This window comes from Equus caballus, chromosome 23 (genome assembly GCF_041296265.1).
Source record: "Equus caballus isolate H_3958 breed thoroughbred chromosome 23, TB-T2T, whole genome shotgun sequence".
NCBI lineage: Eukaryota > Metazoa > Chordata > Mammalia > Perissodactyla > Equidae > Equus > Equus caballus.
This window is the reverse complement of record NC_091706.1, coordinates 62,702,716-62,721,477: the sequence shown is the minus strand read 5'-3', so window position 1 is coordinate 62,721,477 and position 18,762 is coordinate 62,702,716. Positions and strand designations below refer to the sequence as shown.

General features: G+C 42.6%; 1 protein-coding gene across 4 annotated transcripts; it reads right to left on the bottom strand.

Annotated features, from left to right (window-relative positions):
* Positions 1 to 1,327: 1,327 nt before the first annotated feature.
* DNAJA1 (DnaJ heat shock protein family (Hsp40) member A1) lies at positions 1,328 to 16,822 on the bottom strand. Of its 4 annotated transcripts, none has more exons than XM_023627465.2 (9): positions 13,426 to 14,200; positions 12,205 to 12,346; positions 11,875 to 12,052; positions 9,687 to 9,791; positions 8,764 to 8,991; positions 6,113 to 6,227; positions 4,426 to 4,541; positions 3,978 to 4,078; positions 1,328 to 3,198 (listed from the first exon to the last, which is right to left on the bottom strand). In XM_023627465.2, the coding sequence occupies exons 2-9, from the start codon at positions 12,334 to 12,336 to the stop codon at positions 2,980 to 2,982; spliced, it is 1,194 nt and encodes a 397-aa protein (XP_023483233.1). In that variant the 5' UTR covers positions 12,337 to 12,346; positions 13,426 to 14,200; the 3' UTR covers positions 1,328 to 2,979. The 4 variants fall into 4 exon arrangements, with proteins under 4 accessions (XP_023483233.1, XP_070104846.1, XP_070104845.1 ...); XM_070248745.1 differs by lacking the exon at positions 13,426 to 14,200 and adding an exon at positions 12,618 to 13,367; XM_070248744.1 differs by lacking the exon at positions 12,205 to 12,346 and having other exon boundaries at positions 13,426 to 16,822.
* Between the last annotated feature and the right edge of the window lie 1,940 nt (positions 16,823 to 18,762).

Here is an 18,762-nt window from a genome sequence, read left to right as displayed (position 1 = left end):
TACAGGTACCAGACTTCAGAAACCCTTGAAAGCACACCTTTGTATTGCTGTGGCTTGCTAGCATTTTCATTCACTGCTTTTCAGAGCCTATGCTTCACTTTCCCACATTACTTGCAAAGAACTTGCAATGAAGTGTACACCTAAGCTGGGAGTACACCTAAGCTGGGAGGCTCCCTTGGTCTGAGCTTCACTCTTACTTACAGTATCAAGGGCTGGCATTATTTGACCTTCCACGGCAATTCTGACAGTGGCATTACCGTCCTAGGTGGTTAATACAACTATGTCCCTATGTTGGTGGCACTGAACCTTGGCTGTACATAACCATCCTAATGCTTAGGCTACACCCAGCTCAAGTGCACCAAAATCCCCTAACGGTGGGACTCAAAGCATCAGTATGTTTTAAAGCTTCCTAGGTAACTCCAATTGTAGCCAACGTCAAGAACCAGTACCATACGCAGAAAAGATCTGCCACATCCCACGAGCACCCTCATGGCACGTAATCAGTCTCTTACTTATTCCCTCCAAGTATGAGCAGGTGGGGAAGCATCACGGAGAAAGCATTAGAGTTCATGCTGGGGCCAGGAATGGCACTCGTGTGAAAACGTTGGTATGTCTGTGACGACCTTGGTCAGAGTTCTGAAATGATGATAATCAATGTTCTAGGAAGCATTTTGTTTTTTTAGACTACAAAGACTAACTTGTCAGTTGCTGCCTCTCTAGGTTATAACTATTTTATTAGTTTTTACTGTGGTAAAATATATGTAAAATTAAACCACTTTTAAATAAGTGTACAATTCAGTAGCATTAATTACATTCAGAAGGTTGTGTAACCATGACTATTTTCCAAACTTTTTCATCACCCCAAACAGAAACGATTAAGCTGCTGCCTCTCCAAGCACGCCCTTCCCTCCCAGCCCTCAGCGATCCGCCTCCATGAAACCTGCCTGTACTTCACGTCAGCAGAAGCACCCAATATTTGTCCTTTTGTGTCCGTCAGACATTTTGTTTCTCCACCTGTTAGACACACAGGTTGTTCCCCCTTTGGTTATTGCGAACACTAACAATAAAGGCATGCAAGTATCTGCATCAAGGAGTGGAATTACTGGGTCATATGATAATTCCATGTTTGGCCTTTTAGGAGCTGCCCAATTTTTCCCTAGCAGCTACCATTTTACATTCTTGCCAGCAATGTACAAAGTTCCAATTTCTCCACATTCTCACTTGTTTTCATTTGGGATTAGATTTTGGATTACTAGGTGTGAAGTGGTATCTCACTGTGGTTTTGATTTGTATCTCCCTCATAAATGATAATGTTGAAAACCTCACGTAAGGGTTTTTGTATTTTAATTTTTTAAATGTCTTTTAAAACATTCCTAAATATATTACAATACAGGTTCATTGTGGAAATTTTTACAATTTGTATATAAATCCAGTAACAACAAATTTGTCATAACCATTGTTTTGAATACTTTGATTTGATATGCTTTCCTCAATACCTGCTTCATATTCAAACCTATGAGGGCACACAGACTAAAAAGACAACCCAAGAATCATAGGAGAGGTTATCAATTAGGAATGTCACGATGACAAGAAACACCAAAGGCTTGGGAATATTGTTTACACCAAGTTTCCGTCTCTCCTTTTTTACTCAAGTGTTCTCTACGAGGGGAGCTGCAGATGCAGGCCACCTCCAAGCCAGAAATGCTATGCTTCCTGATGACGGGAGGTGCAGCAGAACCAGACAGAGGATAAAGGCAAAAGGCTCTCACCTTCTCATTCCAGTGTTTGCCAAGTTTTTAAAATCCCCCTTTTTGGGCTCATTACTCACCTCTCTACTTTTGCTCCCCACCCTTGTTTAATACTACCTCTTTATAATTAGCTATTTTTTGGTTACTCATTCTAACTAGTTAAATGAAAAGTTACCTATCTTAATTAGTGAAAAGCCAATGCTTTAATCTAGGGGGAAAAAAACCTGTGGTGACACATAGGAAATGCTTTGTAATCAGTATATTAGGGAGACATTCACACATTGCAAGAATTGCCTAAATTCTGATATCCAGATTTAAGCTTGTGAACATGAATTTTAAACATACAATTAAAGCTATTCATCATAATTTGTTATACTACCAACATTAAATTACAGTTACTTTGGAGCATAAATTGTTTAAAGCCAGCCTGTAATATACCTAAAGAACACCTTCCTAACTCATACATGCACATTACTCTCCATGTCTAGGTCTTATGACTAACTTCTAAGTTACCCTGCTCCAGAAGTCACTACTCTTGAGGCTTATCATGGTCCAGAGAGAAGGAAAAATATACAGATATTAAAAAAATAATGATAATAAGATGGCACAGCAGAAGGGAATGCAGTCCTGTAAGTGCAAGGCCTGAAGCAGCAGCAGATCTGATAAACCCCTTCTGTAGAAAGGTGTCATTTCCATCACTGACCCACAGGCTGAATCACAGAGCATGCCATCTTCAAGTACAGTGGAGGCAACAGAATAAATGCAGAGGCATCACGAGTCCCACGGAGTACAGCTATACAGACCAACACTTCTCTACAAAGTCAGTTCTCTGTCTGATTGCCAGTTAACACACAGTTTTAATTTCATAGTTTACAATGAAGGGTCATACACTGAAGTCAATACATATACCTGGCATTTCAGTCTAAGCTATTCCACATACACAGCTGAAATCAATTACAAGGTATGGCCTAACAAACGCTAGGGGAAAATTCTTTTTAAAGTAGTTTTTACAGGTGTTAAACTTATCTTGCACACTGAAGTCATCATACATACAGGGCAAAGTCAGAGCTTTTATACTTGAGTTTATTCTTCATTTAACTTTTAAAACACTACTATAGTTGAATATTAAAACAAAAACAATAGCAAGTAGTGAGCATATTCTGATTACAGTCCTTCACTCATTCACTACCGCATAAAAAATGCCAGCAGTGAGTGTTGGTCACTGGCCCCATTAAGAGGTCTGACACTGAACACCACCCCTGGGATGATGCTCGTCATCCTCATACGCTTCTCCATTGTAATGGCGCCGTCTTTCCTGATTCGGATCAAAGTCCACCAGTTCTACCTGGTCCATTTCATCAGTCTCTTCTACTTCCTTCCTCTCAGGTAGGAGTTTTTCCAGCAAGGAGAGTTTATCAGGAGAGAGAAAGCCATTCTCAGGAAAGTTTACCTATAAAAAAAGAAATTACTCCAAGTTCAATCTGATTTACTTCAGCAGCAGCTCCTTAGACAGATTACTGTCCCATTTCCCCCAGACATATGTAACCACACCATCTTTCGGTGAACCTGCCAGTCCCAGGTTAGAATACACGTTCTAAAAGGAATAGCACCAAAAACTCTGAGAACCAGAGTAAGGATTCCAGTAAAGTTGCACTGTTAACAATCACTGTCTATTCATCAAGTTTTTTTTTTTTTTTACACGCAAACCCATCCTAAAACACATTCCAATCTTTTAACATATAATTTAAACAAAGCCATTCTTAAAAAAGGTAGCCCTTTTTTACCTGGAGATATTTTTAATAAATGTATTTGTGAGAGACCAATCAGTTTAAGATTGAGGAAAACGGCTGGGTTGCTCTATGAACCATGCTATTAACAAACCAAGCATTGAACTATTTTGCCAAAAACCCACAATTGTTATTGTAAAGTGCTTCTGAACATGAAGATCCTAGTTACAGCATTCCATTAATAAAATACCCACTTGCCAAGCACCCCTGCCCCACCAATCTTTAAATAATTTAGCCAATAATGATGCAAACAAACCCAATCCCAACTGGTTAACAGAGAATGTTCAACAGGAGAGGAGTATTAGATCAATGTTTTTTATTTCTTCCTGGACAAGGAAAAATATAAATTTGGTATTTCTTGCCATTCAGAAAATGTAATTCTGTTATCAGGTTTTAGTAAGCTGATCATTCTCAAATATTCCTTAAGTAGTTTATAGCTTACCTTAAATTCGATGATTAGGCGACCCTTTTCATACGGTCTGCGATAAATTGGCATGCCTTCATTTAGCACACACTTGATATCTCCATGCTTGACAATCTGACCTAAAAACATCGAAGGCAAGTTCTTTCTTAAACAGTGACATTTTTACGAGGTAGGGAAAATAACAAACAGAAGAATGCGTCCCAGCTCACTGATTTGTTAGCGCCATTGAGCTGAGTCTGATTCCTAGCTCACTGCTAGGAGTAAATTTATGTGAAGCAATCCTGTCATCCTTTATTTGTGGATTTTCTAGGGGATTCTGAAAGAGACCCCAGACCATACAATTTCAGCTAACAAGGTAGGATACATAATTGAGCAAGTAAACCATCAGTTTTCTCAGTGCCTATACTGGCTATCGGCAGACAACGAAAACGCTTGAACACAAAGAGCAGCTCCTCCAGTCACATACCTGGATGAGAGGTGATGACTATGGTTCGGTTGTCAAGAGTGGATATTGGCTTTTGGAAGCCACACAATGCTTCAACCAGCTGTATGTCCATACACATGAAAAGGTCTTCTCCTCGTCTGTATCAATGTAAATACGGCACATACTTAGATCTTTCAAATCACCAATCATTAGAAGTACCACAGAAGGCAATGCTGTTTTCTTAACAGTAAAGGTATCTTTCACAAAGACGCTCTTTCTTCCCCATTCTAAAAACAGAGAGCAACAAATAGACGGAGCCTGCCAGCCCTGTTTTCTGGACAAGGCTTTAGAATTCTTCTACACACTTTGCTAGGCAGCCTCTATCACTTTCCTTGAATTGTTTCATTATTCAATTTTAAATCTAGTTTCTCACATAGAGAAGAAAAAATTCTCCCAAAAGTGAGGCAAAAAGAAAGCAAAAATACATTAGAGAGAGAGAGAGAACATTATGGTCTAAGTTAAACAGACCTCAGGCAGGTCCTAGATTATTTAGGATTTGTCAAATTAAATAAAGGGGACATGGCCAACCTCAAGGGATAGTTAAGAATTTACTTTTTTTTTTTTTAAAGATTTTATTTTTCCTTTTTCTCCCAGAGCCCCCGGTACATAGTTGTACATTTTTAGTTGTGGGTCCTTCTAGTTGTGGCATGTGGGATGCCGCCTCAGCGTGGCTTGATGAGCTGTGTCCACGGCCCAGGATTCGAACCAGCAAAACCCTGGGCCGCTGAAGCCGAGCGCACGAACTTAACCACTCGGCCACAGGCTGGTCCTAAGAATTTCTTTGTTGATACATATGACTCAAGCAACATTAAGTGCCTGGCATATTATGAATAATCTTTTTATATTTAATAACAGTCCACTTCCTTCTCCTAGTGCTTAAACTTTCTTCTTTTCCAAACTGTATTAATAACATATCTTTAATCAGGCATAATATTCTCCAGAAAAACTGAGGATTCACCTCAAATGATAGCATCAAAATCCTGACAGCAATTCCCATTATTATTGAGACACTTGTGTAATCTTCTATTATAATTCATTCAAAACCAGTTCCTTCAGCTGTCATTCCCACAGATTTACCAGAACCCTAAAGTGGTCCAATGTTTTAAAATTAGCCATCGATTTAACACATTCACTATTAACCATCAAGCTTTCTTATGCTTCACTCTAAGTTCATTGTAGACACAGTATTAAATACTTTGTACCAAAGGCCTGAATTTATATTCTATTTCAGTTTTTTTTATAGAGATGGTTCTAGACATTTATTTACATTAATTAAAAGCCAACCCAATTTACCATCAACTCAAGATTGAAAATGGTGAAAACTTTAGTGCATTTATTCCAAACTAACTGCTCAGACACAGATTGAGGCCAAAAATCTGTCTGGGGGTGTTTCCCCTAATCTACCCGTTTCTACTCATACCTCCTAATTCAAGTAGATCCTCCAATTCCGGATTAGGTAACAATTTACCTAAATTTAGACCAAAAACTAAAATCTGATCCTTTTGTTTTTAGTCTCTTAAGACTGAAACATTAATGGTCAACACCCTTTTAGAAAAGACACTATACACCGCCTAAGTCTCCTGCTATACTTTTCCAGGTGCTTCCAGGAAGTAAAAAATACCCGAAACACGCAAGACACCAGTTTGAGTAGTCGATGATAGAGTTTTACCGAGTAAAGACAGCATGGTCCTTCTGATCTAGAACAATGATAATGTCTCCTGGCTCCAGTCCTGGTTCTTGGTCGCCTTCGCCATGGAATGTTATCTTCTGGCCATCTTTCATGCCTAAAAACAAAAGGTAATTTTATGTTCTTCCTCAGCATCCAACTGAGGTCAGAATCTCAACCTATTAAGAAACACAGAGGCATGTTTTTGTGTGTGCACAAAAAAACGTTCAAGTCTTCGAGGATGCTCAAGTTTACAGAAATGGCTAAGAACGCCCACATGATGTAAGGCCAATTTCTTACTCAACAGAGTGATTACAGTCGAGAACAAACTCTTGAGGCAAACAGACCAGGCCTCAAATCTCAGAGCTGCTGTTTACCACCAGCAGATTCCTCCAGGGAAGCCAGCTGCATAACCTGCCCCACTCCTACCTCGCCTGGGCAGTTGTGAGGATTCATAAAAAGGGTGATGCTGACACCAAATCAGTGACTGGCAGACATTATAACCATAGATGGGAACTGTTTCAATTTCATTACTTAAAAGAACCTACATCAAACTATTTCTATTAAGTCTAACAGGAGCATAAATGAAGACTTTCTCCTACTGTATTGGCAGTATTTATATATAGGAAACCTACATATATATATATATATATATATAACAACCTAAAAAACTTAAAAATCCCTAATCTTTTTGTGTAAGATTGGTTCTGTTTAGCCCCCTTAAAAGAAGATAATTACTGGGGTCGGCCCGGTGGCATAGCGGTTAAGTTTGTGCGCTCCACTTTAGTGGCCCAGGGTTCGCTGGTTCGGAACCCAGGTGTGGACCTATGCACTGCTTATCAAGCCATGCTGGGCATGGATGTTAGCTCAGGGCCAATCTTCCTCAGCAAAAAGAGGACTGGCGGCAGATGTTAGCTCAGGGCTAATCTTCCTCAAAAAACAAAAAAGATAATTACTGTTGGACACTCCTTCAGCCCATGTGGTTAGTTTCAAAAGTACAGAGAGAAGTATTTTCCAACAGGGCAAAAATTTCTTAAAGGCCAACATACTTTACCAAGATTCCCCCCTTTCTCCCTCTGGCCCATGTTTCCGTTCATGAAGGGCTTACTCAGACCCCCTTTCTTTAAATATAACTCCTATATCGTGTCTGCAGATCATTAGGCTGTAGCAGTCCTGATTATTTCCTGAACCCATGATCACCAAGGTCATCCAACAAGAGCAACTTCGTTTCGCTTTCTATTATGGGAAATATCAAACCCACATAAACGCAGCCAACAGTACAATGAATCCCGATATAGCCATCAGTCTGGATCCAGCAGTTACCATCTCAGGATTAGTACTTCACATATCATACCTCCATCCACAACCCCTCCCTGTATCTGAAGCAAAATCCAGACATACCAATTAACCTGCAAATACCAGTGTGCACCTCTAAAAAAAACAAGAACTTAAACCACAACATCAGTATCGTACACTGACAAAACTAAACAATCTGTCTTTAATCATTAATGAGGCAAAGTACCTGTCTTGTTACACTAGTGAAGCAAATAAACTCAGCCAGGTTCTGCTGGTTGTTCCACTACTGTAAAGAGCACGGGTTAAGTGCAACATAAACGGCTTCACAGGCAACTAACGCCGTCCTAAGTACACACTGTTGGTAGCAAGCAAGGGGGTACATCTTACCAGAGGGGAAAAATCCAAATGCTACTACACATGGGCCAATTAAGGGGGGAAGAAATGGAGGGAGGGCAGTATCATGATTCACGTGGGAGAATACTACTGCAGGGGCTTAAATTAATGTAGGTCTATGTATTAATATGAGATGATATAATATTAACAATTCCCTATCAGTATGTACAGTACAATACTAACTTCATTTCAAAATAAGTCTGAAAGAGATTATCATAATACTGATTATTTCAGTGTAGAAGAATTAGATTCTAATTTATTCTGGGGTTATATACATTTCTAAAATTTCTACAATGAAGATGTATTGCTGTGTTACACTTTCAAATGTTTTTTTATAAACTGACCAAATAAAGGAATTGGCAAAATAAAAAATTAAATTCTAGTAATATAAAAAAAAGTTATATAGTTATAACCTAGAACCGAAGAGGCAGAAACTAACAGGTATGTTTACAGTCTGTAAAAAACATCTTAAAAAGCAATATTCATAACCTAAGTTCTTACAAATCAATTAAGAAATAAAACATGTTCATTGGTTTTAAAAAATTAAGTAAATATTTTAATAAGAACCCCCCCAATTCTTCACCTAAATCCCCCCAAAATCCTTAAAAGTACACATATCCCTTAATCTAGCAGTTCCTAAGGATAGTACGAATCTGTGAAATTAATTGCAAAAAAATTTCAGAGCTAATGGTTCAATACAAGAGAATTCAGTCTGGAACACTGCTGTTCATTTACTGATGTAGGGGTTCTATTAAGGATGGAGATCCCTAGTGTATTCCCTACAGATGTACCAAAAAAGTCTGCACTGAAACACACTATTTATTACGCAGCTAAGAGCTATCTCTGGGGTGATAATACATACAACGCTATTGAGGGTAGTCTTCCACAATTATAAAATGTAATGTTAATAAACTAGAAACTTGCCACAGCTCTCAAGAATTCAGAGTAAATGGCTCAGAACTCACCTTTGTCGATATGAACTTCTAGAATCTTCTTCTCTCGAACTATCTTCCTTCCGTTGCAGCTTTTACATCTATCTTTAGGACTGATGCGTTCCCCGTGGCCTTGGCACTCCATACACACAGACTGGATCTGCTGAACCATGCCAGGTCCTATCTGGTGGATTCTTATCTGCATTCCAGTACCGCGGCAATTGGGACAGCACTCGACGGCTCCTTTCTTACCACCTCGGCCTAACAAGTTGTGAAACAAATCAAAGTATGGATGAATTTAGTGCCGAACACAGTAATGATGTGTTTAATCATTTAATTAATAACAGTTTTATAACTGTGTTTAATAATACAGTTCCTAACACCACACTTCATTAATACTTTCAAGGTCTGATGGAATGCTGGGCCCTGAGAATCTGCAATCAGCTTCAGTTATCTATAAACCTCTCAACCGCTGTCTTTCCAAGGAGCTACTTCAGAATTTTGAATCTTAAATGTGCTCCCAAAGCACAATTCTTAGGACTACGCTATCTCTGAGATGAGAACATTTTGGAGAGTTTGTTCTCTTTAGAAGATGATATATTTCCAACAAATAATTGGTATTTATAAAAACCTTAGAGGTTCATAGCCAGTAATGTCTCCAGATGAAACAGGTTCGTGTCCAAAAAGAGGACAATGTGTAAATTACTGACAGATTATTAAGCCACTGGAATGGTTCTGAAGTTTTAGAGATAATACGAGGAAAAAGGACACCAAGTTAGATTGATCCCAACTGCACTTAAAATATACACATAAAACAGTGCTGCGATTTTGCTACTATTTCTCTAGCTGGTAGGTTCGGTGGTTTCCCTCACACTTGGCACTCTTTTAGGCAGTGTATTATTTGTCAGTTCTATATATCCAGAAAGGCTTCAGTTAAAGATATTAAAAGAGCATACCTTCACATTTGTCACAAATCACATTCTTTTGCAGAGCTAGTTTCCTGGTTGCACCGTTATATAAATCTTCTAAGGTTACTGAGAGCTGATGTACAACATTTTTACCTAGAATAAAACATTGCTCATTAAGAATCTAAACCGCTGCACCATATTTGTAGTTCAACGCACTAAAAAAACAGGAATGGATAAGGAAAGAGAGCCTCACAGGGTCCATCTGTTGAGCATCTATTACATGCATAGAACGCTGGCCACATTATGAGGCAAGACCTTCAAAGTATGATGTAAATCCAGAGGAGGAAAATTGGGTGAGATTAAGAAATTTGCCTAAGAACGTAGTGGTGGCCATTTTATAAATTACGGCAATCAAAGACGGCAAAAGCACTTGAGAAAACATTTTTTATTAGGTAGATGCACATTTCACAATACATTAATTCAAATTGCATTTCTGTCCCAATAATTCTTTGAATCTTTCACTTACTATGGTATTGAGCACCACGGCCAATTACTTCATTCAAAAATCCTTCAGCACATCAACTTCCAACTAATCAAGACGGGCCAGGGAAGCGCATGTATTTATTCAGTCTTCCCAGAAGGGTACCAATTCAGGAAGCAGCAGCAACAGCACAGTTAATGCACTGACTCTTTAAAGGCTCCCTTTCTCATATTCTTTACCATAGTGCTGTCCAACACAATTTTCTGCAGTGATGGAAATGTTTTATATCTATGCTATCCAACATAGTAGCCACTAGTCACATGTGGCTATTGAGCACATAAATGTGGCTAGTGCAGACTAAGGAGCTTTTTACTTTTGTTGTGAATTAATCTAAATTTAATGTGGCCAGTGGCTACAAATGAGTGCCATATGTATCTCACCTGAGAAAGGGAGGTGGAAGGTGGAGATCATACAAGGACACTGAGACTACAGAAAAGAAGTCACCTGCCAATGGTTAATAAGTTCCTAGGGAGTGATTCTTCCACAAAGACTTAATCCACCACAAAACATTACTGCCTTACGCGTAAGTGAAAAAAGTTCTCACATTCCTGCACGACATGCCAAGTGAACATTTTTAGTTTCCAAGGATGTGAAGCACCATTAACTAGATCCTTCTGCTCTTATCTAGCTCCAGCTTCGGGTTATGCATCACAAATACAGTCCCACTTGGTTCCGGCACGCCGAAAGCTGCCCCTTTTACTTTAACTTAAGAGTTTGGAGTACAGGGAAGGAAAAAAGCTTCAAGTTTGATTAAGCAAGTGTTTGCCAGTATCACATAAAAAAAAAAAAAAAGACCTTTCATTGGTCTAAGCCACACAGGAGAGCTTGCTGATAATTCTGCATTAAAAACAAGATGAGTAATAATAAAAAGACCACTACTATTCTGTGAAACAAACCATTCTAAGCAACTGATTTTGACTGCAAATGACTTTAAGGTAAATTCCTCAAAAATAAATAAAAACATACCCCTTTCAAGAACTGAGTCAACAATTTCATTTTATCTGAATCTTAAAAAACAGTGAAATTTAATGGCTTGCCCATTCCTTCTGAAATGGGCTCCACCCACTGGCCCTTGTTTGTGTGTATGAACTCTGCTGGGAACAAAGACTACCGTTCTGACCTGAACGCTGTACTCCTGTGAACAATATTTCTACAGCCCAGAAACCGTTTCTATTAAATGCTAAAGACACGTACTTTGATATAAAAAAGCCAAAGCAAGATTAAACAGACAACAGGCTATTTAGAGGCACAGAACCGGTGTTCCCACCCTGACCGACTGCTGCCTTGCTACATCCGGCCTTGAGGAAAGTTTTAGGTTTCTGAACATCAACTCGCTCTCTTGACTGAATAAGTGCCTCCCACAAGGGGAGGGGGTCAAGTAAGATTTGTAAAAAGGGCTTTTATAATTATGTTCCTATTCTTTGTTCCTGTAATTAAGGCTTGATGACCTTACAAAGTCATCTACACTTGAGAGCTTTAAAAGCACTCACTTGTTAGCACGGATTGGCTTAGCTATTCTTAGTTACATCAAATCTCATTTAAAAAAACTATACCACAAATCAAACCAGCAATTTATGGCCAGTTCGCATCATTACACCAACATGTAAACAGGCATTTAAAATAGGTGAATTCTCAAGAATTTGCTTTGACCAAAGGCTACTTTAATTTGCTGCAGGTGGACTAGCCTAGTCTTACCTCGCCTTTCTCTCTGCATCCTTCCTCCTCCTCCAAAAAACATATCAAAGATGTCCATGGGGGAGCCAAAACCGCCACCTGCGCCACCTTCTTTAATGGCCTGTTCTCCTCCTTTGTCATATAATTCCCTTTTCTTTGCATCAGAGAGCACTTCGTAAGCTTGAGATATCTGTTTAAACTGTGAGAAAAAAGGGAATAAATTTCACTTAAAAAAATTTACAAAGCAAAGCCACTGTATTAGACACAGTCAACTCCAGGTTGTAATGGACACACTACACCCCCGGCAAAGGCCAACCCAGCTACGTTTAAGAACACGACCATACTACTTGCCTTCTCGCCTTCGTTTGGATTCTTATCAGGGTGGTACTTCAAGGCCAGTTTCCTGTAAGCCTTTTTCAATTCCTCCTGGGTGGCATTGGGTTTGACCCCCAAAACATCGTAGTACGTAGTTTCCTTCACCATTGTCTACAGCCTAAAACAACAAGAGGTACTTCTAACCGACTTTCCACTGGTAGCTTTGATTAGTAAAATCAGAGTTAAGGTGGAGAAATCTGTTCTCCGCCGAATCTGATTAGGAGAGCACAGGCTTCCCTCAAGTTCACGGAGAAGGCAGCAATCCCTTGGATAATTCAGCCCTAAGTCCTAACACTCAATAGAAGCTAACAATCAAGGGGGAACAACTCCAGCGCCGCCTCCTCCAGCAGCTGGTTCCCTCTCTCCCATCCGAAAGCCTCCACACTAACCAGACTCTCCTCTGGATCCTTCCCGTGTCCCTTCCCCGGCAGTGAGGCAGCAGTAAACCAGAGGAGCACGAGTAGGTTCAGTCCACTGGTTATTACATCATCTTTGTCTTTGGTAAATCTGATAAACCATCCCCTCCCGAGGGGGGAAAAAAAAAAAGACAGGAGAGGCGCAAGGGGGGAGGGAGTGGTTTCTGAAACTGATTAAGAACGCCAGCGCCAGAAGGCAGGCTCCCCTCCCCCTCAGTCCCGGGGCCGTTTCTCAATCACAGGACGGCCAGCTCCCCCGCTCCGACCGCCGACCCTCCGCCGCCCCCCGAGCCGGCGCAGTCTACACGTCGTCAGGTTTCCCCTTGCACTTGGCGCCGACCGTTCAGGTTTCCTTCCTTTCTCCCTCCCAGCCTGGACCAGCCGGTGGGAGGGGAAGCCCAGGGCTCAACAAAGACAAGGAGAGGAGGCCGGAGAAGCGGAGCCCGCAGCCCCTCGCCCCGCGGCTCGTCCGCGCGTGCGCGCAAAGCTCGCCCACCCCGCGCGCGCGGGCCGAGGGGCGCCGGGGCCAGCCGCCGCCGCCAGCGGGGCCTCAGGGACCTCGGGCCGGATGGGGAACGGGGAAACTTCAGGAAGGTCTCGGGCCGGCTCGCCGGGGCACTACCCCGGCCCTCCAGGGAGGGAACCGTGGAGCCGGGGACCGACAGCCCTCCCGCCCACGCGGGGGCCAACCGCCCCCGACCGCGGCTCCATCCGGTTCCCGGCGCCGCCGACAGCGCCGGCCTGGGAGGGAGCCCCGGGGAGGCGGGCTGCCGACACTCACCGGTGAGCGGGCCGAGGCCGGGGTGGGGGAGCGAGAGAGAGCGCGTTGCTGTGCGCAGCTCGGGCAGCCGCTGCTCCTCCGCCTCTCACCGAGCGTTCTGGAAAGTTCCCCCGACGCGCCGCAGCCGCGGTCTTTTGTAGCCGAGCCCGGGCGCGTCACCCGCCGGAAGTCCCGCCCTGCCCGGCGCTCCCACCGCCCCGCGGTTACCCGGGCAACGGCGCGTGGGCGCTCGGGCCGGGAGGGGCTGCGCCCAAGGGCCTGGTGGGGGTGGGCGCCTGCCCGGGTTCCCGGCGCTTGTCGAACTTTCTGGAGCCCTTTCTTTCCGCCGGTGGGCCCGAGAGGGCGGAAGTGTCGGGCGGCAGCGGGGATTGCCCGGGGGCCGCTGCGCATCAGTCCCGAAATCGGTGGGGCGGCCCGCGGGGACGGGAGGGCTGGGCTCGGCCCGGCCGGGCGGGCATCTCCCGCGGCCCCTCGCCCGCGCGGTTCCTTAGCCCCGAGGTTCTGGGAAGCCGCCGAGCCGGAAATGCTGAGCAAGCCGGGCCTGGGCCCCAGAGCAGCCGCGCAGGCCTGGGGTCGCGTTCTTCCCGCGCCTGGTCCACGGCCTCGGAGGGGCTCTTTGTGCAAGTCCCAGCTCCGGGACACGCGGCGTCTGCCTCGGCCTAGCCGGCTCCCGGGGCGGGCTCAGCCCGGGAACCTGCGAGTGCCTGGGTGCACGCAGGGCCTTGGACTGTGCTCTGGCCAGGCGTGCACCCGGGTTGGCGAGCCGGGGACACACAGTGGCACCAAGAGTGGTTAACAAATTGTTTCAGTTATTTGACCTAACTTGTAAGTCCGTCGTCGTCCCCCGCCCCCCCCCCAGCCCCCCACTTTCGGAAACTGGATCTACAGTCTGCAAAGTGAGTCTGGGCTTTCAAATGTTGGGACTGGGGCATAATGGAAAATGGGGGCTGTCTTCTTTACTCAGTAAGACGACAAATTGGAGCACCGAGAAACCTGGAGATGCAAAGTTGGAAAAGCCGGGTTCACACTGCTTAGACTTCAGTGGGGAGCCGGCCCAGTCAGTGCACAATAAGGGACCCACAAGATAGAGGTCAGCTGGGCAGAGGCTCCCGCGTTCGTCTGATGGGACAGAGAAAGCTTCCCTGGGAAACGGGTGGTTGAGCTGAGTGTTGAAGGGAGAAGAGCTTTCCCAGCAACAGACAAGTGCAAGGGAAGGCTAAGGTGTGGAGGAATATGACGTTTTTAGGGAATTGCAAGTAATTGCATGTGGCCAGAGCTAAGGGAGCTGGAGTGGCAGGAGGTGAGGCTTCAGAGCTCTAGGGAAGCACCTCCTGGTACATCTTGCTAAACTATTTTTGAACCTTACCCTGGAGGCGTCCTCATGCGTTTCTCTTCAGCCTTCTCTCCTTTATTTAAACCGTGCAGGCCAGTCACACCGAATTATCTGCAATTTCCCAGAGGCACTTTGTCATCTCTCTGCTTTTGCTCTGGCTGACAAACACCTACTTTTCCCAGTCTTAGATGTTGCCTTCTCAAATGCTACCTCTGGTATAGTTTTTTCTTTTCACCAGCAGTTGCTTAAGTCTGATGCTGCCAGGCAGGGAACGAGGGCTTGGTAATGTAAAAATCGCATTAAGTCCGTGGTTCCTGCCCACGAGGAGGTCACCACGTAAAGGAGAAGTTGCGTGATTAATGCTAATAAAGAGTATTGGGGTGCTGAGTGGGGGGGACCTTGCACCATCCACATGAGTATCCTAGGCTGAGAGACCGGCAGTTGTGAAAACGTGAACTGTTAGAGAGCAGCAAACAATAACTGAATAATAAATACCGCTTGTGTGTTATGTAGGGTTGTAGTCCTACAGGCCCTGCTTTGCTGTAACGTGGGCTGTGTGTCTGTGAATCTAACGCTGGTCAAAGCATGTGAAATAAGCTTCAGTACCGAGTATATCAAGTCAACCAAGAGTTTCCGCAATCAATGTTACCGTGCCTGCTTCATAAATCTTACTGTGTTTAGTGTTTCTTTTGGCCTAAGGAACCCAACTGAAATTCCCACAACTTTTAGGAAGATGGAAGTGTGATACAAATAAGGTACCTCCTTGAGAGTGCCCCATCAGGCTGTGAAATGAGATACTGAAAATACTTTTAAAATCTGCACCCTCACTAAGTGAGATTAATTCTTAATAAGAATAAAATAAGGGACGTAAAAGTTGGTTAAAAAAAGGAAGACTGTGTACTTGCTTGCTTCTGTGTGCATAGAATATTTCAGAAGGATACCCCCAAAACTTGTAATATGGCTGCCTGTGGGGAGAGCTGGGTGCTGGGAGAGGTGAGTGGGAGGGAGACATTTCACAGTGTACCCTTCTGTGACTCTGGAATGCTTAACCCATTTGAATGTAGTACTTACTTAAAAATTAAACTTAGAAAAGTATAAAATTGCCTCCTCCCAATGCAGGCTTTGAAGTAGTAACGTGTCACCCCAACGGTAAAGCAAAATTAAGGGATTCTTAGTTGCCTTAAAAAAACCATTACGTATGTTCTGTTTGACATTTTTCCCTTATAGAAACTTTCCTCAATGATGCTGAAAACATGACGACTAATATTATGGCTTTTCAGTAATAAGAGTTAACGCTTTTAAGAAGCATTCTTATTTACTCAAAATACAAATATATTAGCAGTAATTTAGTATGTAATCTTTTCTTGTAAAGAAATGAGATCATATTATACATGCTGTTTGCAACTTACCCTTTTCACTTAATTTATTGTCATCTTACCACATCAGGATAAATAAATCTACCTTGTTATTTTTAACGACTTTATAGTAGATAGTATGAAGGCACTATAGTTTATTTAACCATTCCCCTCTCCATAAACATTTTGGCAATTTCCAGTAGTTTACAAACAATGCTGCAGAGAAAGTCTCAAACTCAGCTTTGCGTACTCATGAGTATTTATATAAGATGGACATCTAGAATTGAAATTGCTGGGTCAACGTGAATGCAGATTTAAAGTTGTAACAAATAGCTTTCCATGTGGGTTTGTACTGCAGCCAGCAGATGTGAGTGGGTCTTGCCAAGATGGAGGATTCTGTCTTTTTTTTAGTCTTTGCGAATTTTGGAGGTTAAAAAGTGATATCTAGGGGCCAGCCCCATGGCATAGTGGTTAAGTTCAATGTGCTCTGCTTTGGCAGCCTGGGTTCCCAGGTTCAGATCCTGGGTGTGGACCTATACCACTCATCAGCCATGCTGTGGCTGTGACCCACATACAAAATAGAGGAAGATTGGCACAGATGTTGACTCAGGGCTAATCTTCCTCAAGCAAAAAGAAAAAAAAAGAAAAAAGAGGAAGATTGGTAACAGATGTTAGCCTAAGGTGAATCTTCCTCAGCAAAATTAAAAAACAAAAATTTGAAAAAGTGATATCTATTGTTTTAATTTGAGTTTCTGAAATAATATGGTTAAGCATCTTTTAAATGTTTACCAGCTCTTCTGTCAACTGTCCATTCTTTCTTTTTTTTTTTTTGAGGAAGATCAGCCCTGAGCTAACAACTGCTGCCAGTCCTCCTCTTTTTGCTGAGGAAGACTGGCCCTGAGCTAACATCCGTGCCCATCTTCCTCTACTTTTTTTTTTATATGTGGGACACCTACCACAGCATGGCTTGCCAAGTAATGTCATGTCTGCACCCGGGATCCAAACTGGCAAACCCCAGGCCACCAAAGCAGAACATGTGAACTTAACCGCTGCACCACTGGGCCGGCCCTGTCCATTCTTTCTATTGGACCATTTTTCTGTGGTGTAACTCCACTATTTTAATGATATGTAATAGCACTTTTTTTTTTTAGTTTTTTAAATTTTTCCTTTTTCTCCCCAAAGCCACCCCAGTACATAGTTGTGTATTTTTAGTTGTGGGTCCTTCTAGTTGTGGCATGTGGGATGCTGCCTCAGCATGGCCTGATGAGTGGTCCATGCCCAGGATTCGAACCAGTGAAAAGTGGGCCGCCAAAGTGGAGTGCGTGAACTTAATCACTCAGCCATGGGGCCGGACCCTGTAATAGCACTTTTATATCTGAAGTAGTATGTGTTAGTCTGTCACGCGTCACAATTATTTTGTCTAGTGTATTGTAGCTTTTGACTTAGCACCTACATCTATATTTGTATATATATCTTGGCGATATAAAGGTTTTAACTTTAATGTAGCTAAGTTTTAACTCTTGCTTTTTATTTTTTGCTGAGGAAGATTTGCCCTGAGCTCACATCTGCTGCCAATCTTCCTCTTTTTTATATGTGAGCTGCCTTCACAGCATGGCCACTGACAGTCAAGTGGTGTGAATCCTGCCTGGGACCTGAACCCAGGCAGCTGAAGCTGAGTGTGCCAAACTTAACCACTAGGCCAGCAGGGCTGGCCCTAATGCTTTCTTTTTGACTTTTGCATTTCTTTTCTTCTCCTCCCTTTTCCCCGTCTCTCCCCGTCTCCCTTCTCCTTTATTTGTTATATTTAGGAAGCTGTCACCAATCCAGCATTATTGATGTATTCTCCCAGGTTTTCTTCTGGTACTTTCATGGTGCCAGTTTTTACATTTCAATTTTTATTACAGGTAGAATTTATTTTGGTATAAGGGCTGAGGATTATTTGTAAGTAACTGAGCTTTATTTTTCTCCAGATGGCAAGCTAGTTTGTCTAACACTATTTTAATGCTCTATTTTTCCTGACTAATGTGAAATGCCACTTTTATTGTAGACTAAATTTCCATTGAAATACATTTTAATGTTTGGGAGGCCTAGTTCCCCTCATTGCTTCTCCTTTTTATAATTCAATTTTCTGGCATTTTCTAGTATGTTTATTCTTCCAGATGAACTTAAGAATATTTCTGGCAGATTCCCCTCAAAATCCCAATGTGATTTTGATTGTGATTACATTGCTTTTATGTATCAGTCAGTCTGGGAGACTTAACATGTTTATAATGTTGAATCTTCCTACCCACGATCGAGGTATACTGTGCTTATAACTGTGTATTCACTTTCTTCATTGTATTTTTTTTTTAAAACTAGGTCCTGATTATTTCTTCCTAAAGATGTTGCTAGATACTGTCTTTTTGTTGCTATCACGAGTGGTCTCTTTCCTTTCCATTATATTTTGTTCTGGTGGTGTGTTCGTAACTCTTGGTAACCATGTGATCAGATCGCAGGTGTCCATGGAGGCAGCTGGAGATGGCTAGAGGCTTGTCAGGAGCCAAGTCTTAAGAGCTTGAGCAATGTGCCAGAAGTTTGAATTTTATCTTGGAAGCTTTTGAGAGATACTGGAAGATTTGGGGGATAGGGTTATATAACCTCTAACAGCTG

Excerpts from the sequence above, each read along its gene's own strand:
- DNAJA1 (XM_070248744.1), bottom strand. The coding sequence starts at position 13,815 with ATGCGCAGCGGCCCCCGGGCAATCCCCGCTGCCGCCCGACACTTCCGC. Across the intron at positions 6,228-8,763 it reads AGAAGTTCATATCGACAAAG|GCATGAAAGATGGCCAGAAG; the intron begins GTGAGTTCTGAG and ends TTTTGTTTTTAG. Across the intron at positions 3,199-3,977 it reads GCCTAATCATCGAATTTAAG|GTAAACTTTCCTGAGAATGG; the intron begins GTAAGCTATAAA and ends CTTTTTTTATAG.